This window comes from Danio rerio, chromosome 12, assembly GCF_049306965.1.
Source record: "Danio rerio strain Tuebingen ecotype United States chromosome 12, GRCz12tu, whole genome shotgun sequence".
NCBI lineage: Eukaryota > Metazoa > Chordata > Actinopteri > Cypriniformes > Danionidae > Danio > Danio rerio.
In genome coordinates, this window is record NC_133187.1 from 29,304,675 (window position 1) to 29,321,324 (window position 16,650).

Below are 16,650 nucleotides of genomic sequence, written 5' to 3' on the forward strand. Positions count from 1 at the left end.
AGATGTGCATATAAAATCCCCCATGATTAATAGTATATGAGGCAGGGCTGGGTTTTGGGGGGCACCAACATGTGGAACCCAGGACTCCTCCTCTGCAAGCTCACGTTACACTCCATAAACTTGCTACTCTTTCCCACCTAAGCGTTTAAAAAGGAGGAGGGATCGCTTGTCAGGAATGTCTCCGAGCTGTGAAAAGAGTGTGTAGAGCTGCGAGTGGATGTAGTGGGTCAGCCTGCACACCAAATGAGAGACTGAGAGCTGATGTGTTATGCCAAGGAAAGGCCGCATCAGGAAGGTCTTTGATTTCCTAGTTGTTCTGCAAAGGAGGCACATGCTGAAGTGGATATTTCCCAACAAGCTGCATCCTTAAGGACTCCACTAATTCTTCAGTATGGAACAGTCAGCCAGCAGTTGCATGCGGAGCCCTCATACGGGTGGCGCTTTATGGGGATGCGTCAGGAGTCCTCATTCAGGTGGCTCCGGAGCCGGGATTCAGCCTTACCAGCAGGCCCCGTTTGCTCTGCACCAGAAGCATGACTTCCTGGCCTACACAGACTTCTCCAGCTCCTGCCTGGTGCCAGCGCCACATGCGTACCCTCGGGAGGACAGACTCTATCCGGAGACGCACAGCGGGTACCAGAGGACAGAGTGGCAGTTCTCTCCATGCGAGCCCAGAGGCAGAGGGCAAGAGCCGTGCCAGGGGGCGGCTGAGGCAGTGGGAGCTGAAATGGACAGTGCAGGGGGAGACAGGCTGGCTGGAGCAGTCACTGGGTGTCTCGAGGGAGACTATTCACCTCAAAGTGTGCCTGCAGTCGACACTGAAAAAAAAAGCTCCAAGCGGAAAAGAGAAGTCACAGGTGAGTCACTGTAGGCAAGAACAAATGAGATATGATGACTGGAGGTATTCAGTCATAGTCATGTGGTTGTTTTTTTTTTTTTTTGAGAAATGTGCAAGTTACTTGATATCAAAAATAACATTAGTTGGTTTGAGTAGATCTGGTTGAGAACATCCTTGCTGAGGTTATAGTGAGAATGGTCAATGTTTATTCAAAAAGATTGATGTCATTTCAAACCTGAATGATATTTTTTTTTTTTGCAGAGCACTCAATTCTATCAGTCATTAATATTTCTCTATATATTTAAAGTCAATGGGGTCCTAGTGATTTTAATTTTAAGTATGTGTGTTTCACAATAATAATAATAATAATAATAATAATAATAATAATAATAATAATAATAATAATAATAATAAAATCAAATAATAATAATAGTTTTAAGGGCATCCACTGTGTAAAACATGTGCTGGGTAAGTTGGTGATTCATTTCGCTGTGTTGACCCCTAATTAATAAAGGGACTAAGCTGAAAAGAAAATGAATTAATGAATTAATAATAATGATAATAATAATAATACTAATAATGGTATATATAATAATAATAATAATAATAATAAAGCTTTTGAATGATATGAGGGTAAGTGATGATAGAACTGAATAGGATTAAGTGTCTTTAAATAAGTAATAGACTTTTATTACAGGTATTCTATTTAAAACTCCTCACAGCAAGCGTGCACTAGAAGGATGACCCTTAACATATTGTTTTCTGCATATTATTCTGCTGTTGCTTCCTTCCATTGTTGGAGGCTCTTAGGTAAAGTTCCACTTTAAAGTGTTTGCTATTGTTTTTAAATCACCTTTTTGGCGTTCTGTAATATCTGTGCCATTTTCTCAACCCAAATCGGATTTTCTACAACATTTATTTTGATTATAGAAGATCGGAAATGTTATTGATCAGATTTAATGGTGATGAATGTATTTGAGCTGGAGTTCTATGTGTAATATGTATTATTGATATAAATAAAAATTTGAAGATTCATCTAAATAGAAATTCATGCCAGCATCTTCTGTTCCTAGTATCAGAAATGTACAGAAATGATTGATCTTAAAGTTTTTATTTTTATTATAATTACCTTAATGTCACTGTACTCTCTGTATCAAACTAGTTTAAGCCACCACAACAAAGATTTCAAGACTGAAACTTCCTATTCACCCATTTTACTATCTTAAATGTAGTTTCCGGCAAGTCTTACAGTGTCTGGCTGATTATGAAGATTTGATTAAGTCTACATCATTTTAATAATGAACACTAGCCATATTTTCAATTTCACGTTATTCCAGGAGAAGGAAAAGTGAACCTCAGTGTTTGTGGCACATCTGGTGCATTAATTTAATCTCTCAGCCCTGCTGTGGAAACTGAGACACTTTGCTTTTCTGGGATCAGGAAAAATTTCTTAAAGATAAATAACTTTCCCCAATTGTGCTTTCGATTGGATTGGCTAAAACAGCAGGACAATATATAGGTTATGAGTGGCATGTAAAAATGATTAGTTCGAATACATCATCAGGCCCTCTACTATAACAATGCATCCAGGCCTTATAGTCTAATGTGGGGAATAAATATACCCTTTCCTTCTCAAAGTTACCTTAATGTAACCCTACATCACTTGCGGTCGAAACAAGCCAGACCACGTCTGTAATATAACTTGCCTGCGATCCCACTTCTACATTCTTATCCATTGACATTTTCCTGTTGTTAAGCAGTAACAGGATCTCCACCGAACACACTCTCTATTTGACTGGAGAGAAATTCACCATCGTGAAAATATTCATCACTGTGGCTCAGGTTTTCTGTGTGCCTTACTTGTAGAGAAGCTGTATGATGTGTAAATGATGGAACAATACTAGGTGCAAATGTTTTGGCAGAATATGATAATCAAATCTGGTAGTGATTATGTTTTTACTTCATTTTATTTTGTGTTTTTTTACCTGAAATGACAAGCGGACGCTCAATGATTGCATGAAATTGTAAACAGATGTGAAATTCACTCTAAATGAATTCTGAATCACGAAGGATGTGCTCATCATTTTTTCTTTCCTTCATCACAGGTTTGCTTCAGTTTAGGGAAGTAAAATTATACAGTCTTTTTACTGCTCCTCTGTCAAATGTGTGGATTTAAGCTTCGTATACTGCATCCTGACCATTTTTAGAAACAAAAAAAGTTTACATAAAACATAAAATGACGCTTGACGACTAATTTTGACTTCATGTATACAAATGACTTTAGCGCCTTCTACAAAAAAAAATGCCAAATGCCCACCAGACACCCCATCGGGGAGAAAGGTCGCTGCTTAAATGTTTATGGGCTTTTGCTGGGGAAATTTATTGGAGTCTGTTTTTTTGGAGCACGCACATACACACAGTGCCAGGTGTTTCTCCCCGAACCTGCCACCACCTTTCCATTTACTACCCTCAGCAGTGTATTTAAATGAACAGGACTTTAATGACGATAATAATGCGCTTTCTAAAAGGAACAGAGGCTACAGGTTGCCATATGTGAGAAAATACTTGTCTCACTTTCCCACTCACATCTGGCAGTCCTGTCCATTTCATAGTCTCGCCAGGAACATGAATTCACACACTGACAAATTAAAGTCACGAGAAATTAAAGTTGACAGTATTTGCATCAGCTCTCTTTCAGTGCTACCTGTTCTAATTTATATATAGCACACAAGTGGGTCACAAGGTTGGAATAACTAATTAGACTTAAAGGGGTGGTTCACCCAAAAATGAAAATTCTGTCACTATTTACTCACTCTTTACTTGTTTTAAACGTCTATAAGTTCTTTCTTCTGTTAAACACAAATGAAGATATTTTGAAGAAAGCTGGATCCATTGACTTTCATTTGTTTTTCCTGCTAAAGCCAATGGTTAGGTTTTTTTTCAAAGTATAATCTTCAGTGTTTAACAGAACAACGAAACTGGTTTATAACTACTTAAGGGGGAGTAAATAGTGAGTAATTTTCATATTTTCAACCATCAATCATTTTTACATACAATTACGGGAGTGCGTTTTGAACGAAAATCTATATGACACGAATTCAGCCAGGCTGATCCAAGTCTTTGTTCTTTTGTTAGCGGATTTAACAATGTTCCGGTGCATTCCTTCCTAAGTTGAGTCCTCTGTGGTCAGCTGTGGGCCCGACAACCCCCAAACTCTCAGCATGCTTTAACTGGGGCTCAAACACCCTGTGATCTGAACTGAGCCCTGTGCAAATGTGTGCCCTGTGTGGCCCACAAAACGCCTTGTAACCGTGTTTTAATGCAGACAGAGTTTTAAACTTAACATGCATGAAACACACGCAGCTCCTGGGGGATCCAAACTTCAGCGGTTCCATTGAGTTTATTCTTTTTTATGGGAATAGTCGAAAAGTCATGTCATTGCAAATCTGCATGTCTTCATATTTATTAGATTTTTTTTTTTTGAGTGGAAAAGAGAATATATTTTTAATAAACTGTTTTGTCAGTTCAGGTACAGTAAGTATATGGTTTTAAGCAACACTGATTCCCATTGGCTGTACACTTTTAAATAATATTATTGTCGTTGTTTTCCACAAAATTTGATTTAGCCATATCATAAAACTAATGTTAATATGACTCTTTCCTTTGCATCCTCTAGATATTCAGGACTCGAGCTTCAAGGCAGACTCGAACTGCAAGGCTAGAAAGGAACGAACGGCTTTTACCAAAGAGCAACTCCGAGAGCTGGAAGCCGAGTTCACCCACCACAACTACTTGACTCGTCTTCGCCGCTACGAGATCGCAGTCAACCTTGACCTCACTGAGAGACAGGTACAATAGATGCTTCCACTCATTCAAGTAGTATTTTAGTCTGAAAACTGCCAAGAAAACAATCATCCATCAAGTCTAAATGAGTCTGTGTGAAATATGATTGACAATACCAATGCAGAGCCATCATCCCATCAATCCTTGACTTCGCCCTTCAGAGATTTTGGACTAGTCTGTTTTTTTTTTTTTTTGAAGTTAAGCTCAGACCACACTTAGCTTAGTCCTTGATGGTTTTCCCAGGCCTGAGTCCCAAGCACATGCCAGATCCCAGCACAACTCTGGGCTTCTCCCGAATCCCATTGCAACTCTTTCTCCATTTTTTCCGATGCATCCTACATATTTTGGCCGCCTGCCACCCTTTGCTTTCAAAATGAGTGGCAGACCGATTCAGTCAAGGAGCATGTAAAAATAGTGTGGGAACAGATGGTCCATGTTCCTGTGTTTCCACGGGGAGAAAGGGATGCACAGGGGTCACAGACTTGCTTTCCTCAGAGCCTAGCCGTCAGAAATAATGTCACAAATCTCTTGATTTGTTGGCCGCAGAATGATTTCAAATCACTCAAGAGAGTGCACATTTATTCTCGAAATCATTTCCAGACAGTTTTAATGCACCATCTTTTTCATTCACAGGTGAAAGTGTGGTTTCAAAACAGACGGATGAAGTGGAAGAGAGTGAAAGGAGGACAGCCCGCATCTCCTCACGACCTTGAAGCAGATGAGCTGGACTCGGCCGCTTCGCCTAGCTCTGAGTGAAAACCCAATCTAGACATTTGCTCATATTTACAGTCACCCCGGCCAAATGCAGTGTCCAATTTTTCACTTGTCCTTCCACGTATCCCGTTTCACTGCTTCGTGGACAAAAGCGTCCGTGCTTCCTGTTGCTCTCTTCACTCAGATGACTAATTATCAACAGAGTTTCAACAGCTTGGAAGCACCATCCACTTTCAGTCCACATGTTTCACTTTCATTCATAAACAGATCGAGTGAAATCAGAGGCCTATAAAAACTCAATTACTCACGTGTAAAAACAATTTATATTAACTGTTCAAGCCCTGGTTTAATAGCTTTGACCTCCAGCCATGACGGCATGATGTAGGTCTTTTACACTGTGGTGGTGGTGCCTGAAGCCTGATCAGAACCACCTGTGAAGCTCTACAAACAGACGGACGGTTTCAGGATCACACCAAACCACCAGAGCATCGATATTGTGTCTTTATTTTTAGCCTAAATTGTGTTTTCAGGTTAGAAAAAAAAAGTTTTCTTGAATTTCTTCCAATTTTGTACTTCTCTTTTTTTATATAAAATTAATAAAGCAGAGATGTTGCATAAAATGAGAAAAAAATAATTTTTTTAAAAACTGATTTAAAGGAAAGATTTCTGCTTTTATTTAAACTGGAAAACAAACACTGTTATACTGAACTGGTGTGAAGGTAAAACTATGGGAAAGTAAATGATAATAATGTAAACTTTGTTAGCTCAAATCACTTGTGTGTGTGCTTTTAAACTATGTGATATTTAAACTATGTTTGCACAATGCAAATTCTGTTATCATTTATGGTGAATTTACACTGCACCATCTAAAAAGTGAAGCCTGAATTAGTCCATGGAGGCTGGCTGCAGTATAGGTCAAAAACCTCACCTACTGTATGTAAATGAATGTGAATAAATTGTATATAGTGTATGTGTGTGAGTGAGTGTGTATAAGTGTTTCCCAGTGTTGGGTTGCGGCTGGATGGGCATTCACTGCGTAAAACATATGCTGGATAAGTTGCTGATTTATTTCACTGTGGTGAACCCTGATTAATAAAGGGACTAAGCCGAAAAGAAAAAAAAAGAATGAATAAGGGTGTGATGAGATCTCATATGACAAGATTTCTCGTCAAGGTGAAAAGTCTCTTGAGTTGTGATGGTATGATGAACCGTAAGAGTGAATTTAGCATTGAAGATTGGCAGTAGGATTAGATTCAAACCTCAAATCAAGCCTAAATAAAAGACGGTTATATATTTTCCAGTTATATATTTCATTATTGAAGATTCAATGTGTAAAAATCTCATCTTGTTCTATTGAACTCAATCTCAATCACGAGTCTCGTTTCATCTCGCCTCATGGAGTAAGCATCTCAACACACCCCTAATTTCCACGCATGCACACACACATACACAAAACTGTCTGTCTATCTAAAGTCACTTTTGCTCTTTATTATATTTGAACTAAATCACTAAACTAAAACTAGATCACTAAAAGTTAACAGCAAATTTATTGAAAATTATTAAAACTGGATTAAATATGCTTGTGAAATAGTTTAAGTTTGCATTGAACTGTTCATTAACAATCAATTTTAAGGGATTTTTTAATGCAGTTTAGATAAATAAATGGATATTTTCACTTTTCTACAGTGGAAGTAGAGATGTGATGTTCGTCCTTTTAAAACAGTCTATGTCACACATACATGCCAACCAACCGCAAAAAAATGCTTTGATGGGCTTTAGTCAGATCACTGTGTTATTCATGTCTGTGCTGGCTGCTGCCAATTAAATGTTTTAATTGCCATTTTTGTTATGAAATGTTTGAAAAGTGATAATGCATTATCTGATTATTTGATCAGTGCCTTTAAGGGATAATTCACCCAAATAAGGTGAACCCGTACTTCACTCAACCTCAGGTAATACACAATGTAGTTTGTTTTTTGTTTTGGCCGAAATCATCATCCTTTGTGATTCACAAAATCAAGTCAGACACAGATACCAGCATTTTGAAGGTTGAAAATACATACACAGGCAAAACTAAATTAATATGTGGCTCCTGATGATACAATGAGGTCATATAAGGTCAAACTTACTAATATTTATTACCACATTTCCTTTAATCCACAGCCTCAGCAAAAGAGTTACATGTATTAATTTAGTTTTAAGTGACTCTCAAAGTACCTGTAGCTGTTTCAGTTCTACCAGAGAAAAACAAATCACCTGTCTAGGATGTGAGTGAGTAACATTTTAATGTCTATCCCTTTAAATGTTATGATAATCCTTCCGAATGGTTTCATAAAAGTGCAGTGTTAGGGATCAGATCTACTTTTGGCCGCAGAATTTTGACGGAAGCATCTGGATGGGCCTGAAAATTGATTTCGACCAGAACTCAGACTGAACGGCCCACGTGGGGGCCACTCAGTCGCACCAGAAGTCTGGAGAGTGACTGCCGGTGTATTGCTGTGGAGAATAATAGGTGGGTAGGAGTGAAAAGATGACTTCTCAAGTGCAGGATGTTGTTGTAGCAGGTAGCCAGTCATCCAATTTCCTGCTTCCCAAAGAAAATAGCGGTAAAGCATACAGGGTCCAGGGACGCACAATGGTGGGCCTATACTCTGGCTGGTCTGTCAGCCAAACAAAGACTGGAGAGGTGAGTGGCCTGTGAGGTGGACCGGCCGGCGCAGGAATAATTCCATACACACCCATGATGGGGTTAAGACCCACAGTTCTGCTGACCTGGAGCTTGCTTTCCAACATTACATGCACTATTATTGCTTTGCTAGTAATCACTATGAAAATAAGCCATGTGTATAAACCTAATTATGATATTAGAGCTGCTAATAAAAGCACACTGCATTGGTCCATTTGCACCAGTGACGTTTGCTAAAATAAACACAGTAGGGGATTTATTCTTAAAGACACATGCGCGTGCGTGCTATTTAAACAGAACCGTGCCATTTTGTTTAATTTCGGCCTCCAAAAAAATAGCTTGTTAAGTAACGTGAGCTCGAGCACTCACACTTGGTGACTTCATTCAGACGAGGACTCTCTAGGGGTAAAACGGAGAGAAGAAACGAGAGAAAGAGAGACAGATGGTGGAGAAGTCTGGCCTACCGAACAGGATGAATGCTTACATCTCAGACTGACAGTTAACTAAAGAAACCAGAAGAAAAAGCAGCTCCGCTTCATCATTCTGCAGCTCTGCTCACAGTGATAGATGGAGACATTTTTAAGTAGTTTGTCAGTTTGACTTTTTGATAAAGAGATGCGCATTTGTTTGGATGGTGCAACAGTTTTGGAGCATTCGGCCTCAAAGTTTGATTCAGATAAAGTTGGAGAAGTACATAAAGAGGCTGGAGATGTTTGGCACCCAGAGCGAGTGTTTTGTGGGGGGTTTGATGGATCGCCGGAGGTGTGCAGGTCAGATCTATGAGACGGCTGCAGAATTAAAGCGTGGCTCGCAGGCTTTGCTTCAGTGCTGTGGTCCATCTGTATGGTGTTATTGTTTACCGAGGCAACATTTCACTCTGACATCAAAGCTTCATGACCCTTCACACAGCTCAGCTATGCAACCACAAGCCACGGAAAAGCATATTTAGATCATTTTCATAGCATGAACAAAAAGAGTAAACAAAAAAACCTAAAACATAAACTTATTACTGACTTCTATTCTACAAAATAAAAGAGTCAAGGTCTTATGGGAGTAGTTAATCATCTATTTTGTTTGACATTAATAAATTGGCATAACATCAAATGTGGTGTCTTGTCTTTTAGATATATCATAGCATGTTAAAATACTATTCATGACATGAATAAATTCTTCCATAGCAGATGCTTTTTTGAATGACCACATAAAATATCTGTAACAATTATTTCGGTAACACTTTAAAATAATAGTCCATTAATTAATGTTAGTTAATGCATGTACTAAAATTAAGTATGAATAATCTTGTAAAGTCTTGTCAAGACTAGTGAGTAGTGAGTATTACGCTGTAAAAAGCTGATGCATTTAGGTGTAATTTGTGGATGTGTGTGAACATAACATTCTGTAGTGCATGTAGCTATTGCCCAGCAGGCTCACAACATCATAAGATGTTAATATTAGGTTAGATTTAGGTTGTGATGTCAGGTAACCAAAATTCAATGTCTAGCCAGCCTTTAAGGACAATATTATTTTGATGTCCAATAACGACGTCAAATGACATTGATATTTAGTTCATAGAAAGTTACCAAAATTCAACACTGAACCAACATTTTAAACCAATGTCACATTGATTTCAAATACTGACATTTATTTATCAGGTATGGCAACCAAAATCTAACGTCTGACAGATGTCATAGTGGTAACATCCACACAACGACAAGCTGTAACATCATTAGACGTTGATATTTGGTCGATTTTAGGTTGGGAGTTGGACATTGGCCTGACGTTGAGTGACGTCAACCTGATTTGCATTTCAAAACAAAATGCAACATCACCTACATAGGGGTACAACTTCAATCTGACGTCATGTGTCTGCTGGTTGTTTAAGGCCATTTCGGTCATCATACAGTAAATATCTGTCTTCTTCTCATCAGTGACATGCATCTAAACAGTCTCTGGGTCATTCATTCATTTTCTTTTCGGCTTAGTCCCTTTATTATTCCGGGGTCGCCACAGCGGAATAAACCATCAACTTATCCAGCACATGTTTTACGCAACGCATGTCCTTCTAGCCGCAACCCATCTCTGGGAAACATCTATACTCATACACTACGGACAATTTAGCCTACCCAATTCACCTGTACCGCATCTCTTTGGACTGTGGAGGAAACCGTAGCACACGGAGGAAACGCAGGGAGAACATGCAAACTCCACACAGAAATGCCAACTGACCCAGCCGAGGCTCTAACCAGCGACCTTCTTGCTGTGAGGCAACAGCACGACCTACTGCGCCACTGCGTCGCCTAGTCTCTAGATCAATGCGTATAAAAAATTTTGGACATCTTCTTGAACACTTTTAATGCTTCCAAAAAGTTTGCTTTAATTATAAATTGTAAGATGTAAGATTATAAATACCTCTTTACTTCTATGTGTGATTTGATTGGACAGGAATCACAGGACTGAATTTTTTAACTCCATAGACAAGAAAAAATAAGTAGTGACTGCAGGTTGAAGGAAAGTAGTGGAGTGAAAGTACCAATACTGCAATAAAACTCAAGGGAAAGTAAAAGTACACATTTTGAAAATTACTTAGTAAATTACAAAAAAAAACTACACTATTACAGTAATTTGAGTACTTGTAGTTTGTTACTTTACACCATTGATTATTGATAAACTAATCTAAACTAAAATAAAATATAAAAAATAAACCATGCATAATCTCTCTCCTGCTTAGAACAGGAGACTGCTAACATAAAAATAAATAAATAAATAGATAAATAAATAAATAAATAAATAAATAAATAAATAAATAAATAAATAAATAAATAAATAAATAAATAAAAATAGAAAATCTCTGCTAATTTCTTTCAGTCAGATACAACCAGTTACTGGAATAAATCTTTAAAAATTTAGCCTCTAGTCACACTGCAGTTCAGAAGCTCAGGATGACTGGACTCCATCAAGCCACTGGACCTTGACACAACACAATAAAGCAAGCCTGCAGTTCTTCTTTTTTTCATTACCCTAGACATATCCATCTCTACACAACTGTCTCAAGACAACCTGCAAATTTACTCCACTTTTTGTCTGCACAGAACTGTCTGATTTCAGCTCCCTTTTCCAGGGAAGAAACTGCAGGGAAGGAGGGGAGGAAGAAACAGAGGAAATGTGTGATCGCTTCCGCACATCCTCCCAAGACAGTGCTTCACTGCAGAGGAAAAACTGCAAGAAAAATGCATGTGTATTGCACATTCAGGTGTGTGTGAGTGTGTGTATGTGTATGTGAGAATCCTCTGAAGCAGCTTCTATTTAGAGGATGTGGTCAGTGAAGATCCGCGCCCCCCAAAAGCCTCTGTAATGATTAGTGATCCCCTCAGGAGGAATAAATCTCACAGTTTCATTGCACAATCATTCAAGATAGGCCAGAGTCGCGCAGCACAGTTTTAAATTATGCAGGACTTCCTGCCATGTTCCTCTGACAGCTCTTACAACCCAAAGTTAAGAGGAAATTTTGTTCGAATCTACTAAAAATAATCTCTTTTGTTGTTTGTCAGTAGACTGACCTGTTTTTCCATCGCTGAAGTAAAGAAAAAAGACAGGACCAGGCAAAAGCGCACCATGAGGAATCTAGAATGGAAAATGTAAATCCTTGCCTGACATATATATATTAAAAACAGTAAACTGTGAAACCATTTTGTTAAAAAGCAGAAAATTTTTATCTACTTTTTATTAACCCTTGCTATTAAATTATGAAAAAAAAGACCTAACACATTCTGCAATTTTCTTTAAGCAATATTTTAATTGATGTATTTATTTATCTATTTAAATAAGAAGATTTTTTGTTGAAAACAGTGCAACCAGTCAACTGCTACCGGCACTTTATTTGACACTACCGGTCAAAAGCTTGGTGTCAGTTTTTTTTCATGTTTTTTTTTTCTTTAAAGAAAATCATTCTTTTCATCAAGGCATGTTTTTTTTTTTTTTTTTTTTTTGATAGTCTACAGAACAAACCATCATTATACAATAACTTGCCTAATTACCCTAACCTGCCTAGTTAACCATATTAAGTTGAGGCTTTAAACAGAAATTGGGGGGAAAATAAACAAGGGGGCTAATAATTCAGGGGGACTAATAATTCTGACTTCAACTGTACATATACATCCACACACACAAAGCAAAAAGAGCATGTGTGGGTCGTGATGATCCACTGATGTCTTTATATGAACAATAATAATAAAAAACCTTATACTAATTTGATATAAGGTGACTTACATTTAAGATACAAAAGTGTTCTGAATCTACTCTATTTTAACTGACTAGTTAAAATTTTTAAATAGTTAAAAATAATCATAAATTCTGTCCTAAATAGCACTGTATATACATCAAGGGTTCTTAATCTCCGTGCTGGAAGTCTAGTGTCCTGTAGATTTTAGTTTCAAGCCCCAGACACACCTAGGCAAGCTAATCATCTTATTTGGCTTTCTAGAAACATTCTTACAGGTGTGTTGAGGCAAATTGGAGCTAAAATCTGCAGGACACAGGATCTCCAGGGCTGAGTTTGAGAACCCCTGTTACTGACCTTATTCTTCGCATATGAGCGGGCGCAGCTGTTTGAATCGCTTTGGCTTGAGACATCTGGTCCCATTCACTTTCATTCATTTAAAAACAGCTTATTACGTTGCTTGATGTTGCAAACTAATATTTTCTTATTATATTATTCTGCTTTGTCTGTATTGTCATGAACACACTTGTTTGTAGAGCAAGTAGTCTGTTTTTTTTTTTGGCGTTTATTATTCCTAGCTCTTTTTCCTATAAGCAACTGAATTGGTAGTACTAAAACAATCACAAGCGCACTTCCGCATTGAAGAATAATGTCAATACAAAATGTACTAATGCTCTTGTACACACAACTATGTATTGTATGAGTTTAGTGTCATTCCAAAAAGAACACAACATTAAACTAAATAGAAATTCAAACCATTTCCAAAACGCTGTTTAACGGTTGCCAAATTAATTAAATAAATAACCAAACTACCAAATAGCACCTCTCATAATGAGTACAACCACGATAACCATTAGTGGCAAAAACCACTTTGATGGGAGTTTTCAGGTATTAAAGTGGGCTTACTCTTGTTAATTAAACATGCACCTGAACAAAAACAGCCATGTTTGTTTATCAATGAATCTGCCATTTAAAATGTAGTGTTTAGAATATTCACTGACTGAATTCCAGAATAAATCTGCCTTTTTTTTCTTTTTCTTTTTTTACAAATAGATGATTCATTGACAAAGACAGTGGCTGTTTCTCAATATGCCTTCTTTAGCAGTCTTGTGTCGTAAAGTCATAATCAACCAAAGTTCAATTATAAAACATAAGACCGCAAGAACGGAGGACATGTGAAAGTTCTCGTATGTGTTCTTGATATCGAGGATGCATCGATGTAGACTTGAGTGCCAAACTCGCCCTAGAAGTCCCAGAAGTCATTGCTGCTGAATAAAGGAGGTGCAGCACAGCATTTTATATAAATTCATTATTAAAGTTCAGAGATATAACTTATTTGTCTCAGGAGTTACCCTAAATGAAACAGTGAAAGTAAACATGAACATGAAAATCTTAATAAAGGCATAAACACATTAAGGGTGTTTATTTGCTGAAATTCACATTAAAATCTGTTTTATTTATATTGTGCAATGTATATTTGTAAGGTGTTTCTGCATAGTATATATTATGAAAAGGGGGAAAACATTGCTGTACGAATGCTGTGATCTGTTAAAAACGTGTGAAGGTCACAAGACCAACAGGAAGAATGCAGCATCTCATTTGTCACAGGACATGTTCTCTGTTTTAGCGGTCTCCTCAGTTCGTTCTTCCGAGTTAACTTGGCAAAACCACTCTCCACAAGAACACAAGTCCGTTCTTAGCGTTCTTGGAATTGAGAAACAGCCAGTAACTTATTGCTAGCATCTGCCATTTCCCCCCTAAATGATCATGTAAATGATCCAATCATTTCAATTCTCTACATTCCTTCAGACCAATCATTACACTTTATAATAATACCTCAAAATATCACCATGAGTATGCATGTATTAATTCTGTTTTGCCTGTATATGTTTTTTAAACTCTCAAAGTGCTAGTAGACCCAGACCTGCAATATAATAATCACCAAAGACCACAGTTTCAGCTAAAAAACTTCCTTAACATTCTACTGCAGAAAAAAAACACCTGCATCTTTAATCTGTTGGGGGCAACTAAAATTACAGCAAGTTTTCAGTTTTGGGTGAACTATTCCATGATTTGAATGATCCATCAGTAACAAATAACTATGCATACATGACCCAACGTCAAGCAAAATGGTCTCTATCCATCAACTTCTTTTTTTTCTCCATTTACCTCCCTCTGTCTCTTTCTCTCAAAGGAGCCTCGACCTCCAGACAGGCCCCCACCAAACAAAAGAAGTCTTGTCTGATAGTTTCATCTGATCCCGTATCTGCCACAGCAGTTTAATACCCAATACAATTGCTGCTGGCAGCTGAAGGTGCTGCCCCTGTGAGAGACTCAGATCAGTGAAGCACAGCCGCCAGGATCTGCTGCTCTCAACAAAAGAGCCTCTTACTGTAGCACAGACTGCGTGATCAATAAAACTTATTACCTCATTTTTTATTGTCTCCAGTAAAGATGGTGCGGGATCAACTGGTACATTTTTCAAGAGCCTGATAGATTAGGAGACATAGTATACATGTGTTTCAACATTTTCCACATTCCTCTTTAAAATGATTGCTGTTTTATTCTAGGTGTACATCTGGTGCTATTAAGTTCACCGCTGAAAGAACTAAAGGTGAAGTTGATTTTTAAAAAAGATTCTTTTTTAAAATATCTCTTCATGCATGACATTTAAATGTTTTTTTTTTAATATCAAACTTAAAACTTAGCATTATATTTATAAATGTTAAACATATATTTATATTAAACTTTTATTGGGAAAAAAAACATACACATAAGGCTTTTTAAAGGATTAACAAAGTGAATTTACAAAAGTGCATAACATAAACATTCGTTTAAGCAGATAAAGAGTATTTGTTTTTACATCTGTTCAATATCTTTGGGTTCTGTTATATTTATATTCTTCCATAAAATTCACTTTAATGACTATTATTCCACATTAAATTCTGCGTTTGTTTATTTATTTATTTTTCAACCCAGGCTGATTGTGAAAATGTACCGCGATATACATTTCTAAAGAGCGGCAAATACCTCCCAGGAGGTATTTCTCTAGCAAGTGTCATTCGCGCCTGCTGTTCTCGTGTAAATCAACTAGAGGCCGCTGTCCATTGACTGTCGACTGACTGACTGACTGATCGACTGACCCACCCTCGTTTTTCCCTAAACCCAACCAAAAGTGTTCTGACACACCCTTAATGCTTTTGTGCCCTGCGCTTGGGTCTTTGCGCCTAGATCCTCAAAATAGCGCCCTGTATGTTTATATTTTAAAATATTTATTTATTTATGTAATTATTTATTTTCATTCATTTACATTTACATTTACATTTAGTCATTTAGCAGACGCTTTTATCCAAAGCGACTTACAAATGAGGACAAGGAAGCAATTTACACAACTATAAGAGCAACAATGCATAAGTGCTGTAGGCAAGTTTCAGGTGTGCAAAGTCTAAGAAGGAAAGCATTAGTAATTTTTTTTTTTTTGTAGTTAGTTGAGGAGTCAGAGAGGTAGTTGCATATTAGTAAGGAAAGTGGAGACTAAATAGTTGAGTTTTTAGTCGCTTTTTGAAGACAGCGAGTGATTCTGCCGTTCTGATGCAGTTAGGGAGTTCATTCCACCAACTGGGCAGATTGAGTGCAAGCGTTCGGGAAAGCGTTTTCTTTTCTCTTTGGGATGGAACCACGAGGCGACGTTCATTCACAGAACGCAAGTTTCTGTAGGGCCTATAAATCTGCAAAAGTGAGAGCAGCCAGAAATCGCTTTGTAAGCAAACATCAGTGCTTTGAATTTGAAGCGAGCAGCAACTGGCAGCCAGTGCAAATGAATGAGTAGCGGAGTGACATGTGCTCTTTTAGGTTCGTTAAAGACCACTCGTGCTGCTGCATTCTGAAGCATCTGAAGAGGTTTAATAGAGTTAGCTGGGAGCCCGGCTAGTAGAGAGTTGCAATAGTCCAGTCTGGAAAGAACAAGAGCTTGAACAAGGAGTTGAGCTGCATGTTCAGATAGGAAGGGTCGGATCTTTCTGATGTTGTAGAGTGCGAATCTGCACGATCGAGCAGTTCTAGAGATGTGGTCAGAGAAGTTTAGTTGGTCATCAATCGTTACTCCAAGGCTTTTCACCATTTTGGATGCAGTAATGGTTGCCCCGTCGATCTGGATTGAAAAGTTGTGATGTGGAGTCGGGTTGGCAGAAACTTCTAGCATTTCCGTTTTTGAGAGGTTAAGCTGAAGATGATGATCTTTAATCCAGTGTGAAATGTCTGACAGGCAGGCTGAGATGCCTTTTTATTTTTTTATGGATTCCTGTAAGTTCAGTGTTATATTTTACTCAGAAAGGACATACTTAATAGTATAGG

General features: G+C 37.8%; 2 protein-coding genes across 3 annotated transcripts in view; one reads left to right on the forward strand and one right to left on the reverse strand.

Moving 5' to 3' along the window:
• Window positions 1-165: 165 nt before the first annotated feature.
• On the forward strand, window positions 166-6,699 carry meox1 (mesenchyme homeobox 1). 2 transcript variants are annotated; one of them, NM_001002450.2, is given in 3 exon segments: window positions 166-857; window positions 4,515-4,687; window positions 5,315-6,699. In NM_001002450.2, coding segments are annotated over 3 exon segments (762 nt in total). In that variant the 5' UTR covers window positions 166-391; the 3' UTR covers window positions 5,438-6,699.
• A 9,078-nt stretch (window positions 6,700-15,777) lies between these two features.
• Window positions 15,778-16,650, reverse strand: part of LOC141376813 (uncharacterized) — a 56,371-nt gene continuing 55,498 nt past the window's right edge. The window contains exon 2 of the mRNA XM_073918538.1: window positions 15,778-16,575. Within this exon, the coding sequence (XP_073774639.1) occupies window positions 15,992-16,575 (584 nt within the window). The 3' untranslated portion in view covers window positions 15,778-15,991. The remainder of the gene's footprint in view (window positions 16,576-16,650) is intronic.

Coding starts and splice junctions, on each gene's coding strand:
- meox1 (XM_073917550.1), top strand. CDS start 392: ATGGAACAGTCAGCCAGCAGTTGCATGCGGAGCCCTCATACGGGTGGC. Junction 858..5,314: donor GCGGAAAAGAGAAGTCACAG/GTGAGTCACTGT, acceptor TTTCATTCACAG/GTGAAAGTGTGGTTTCAAAA.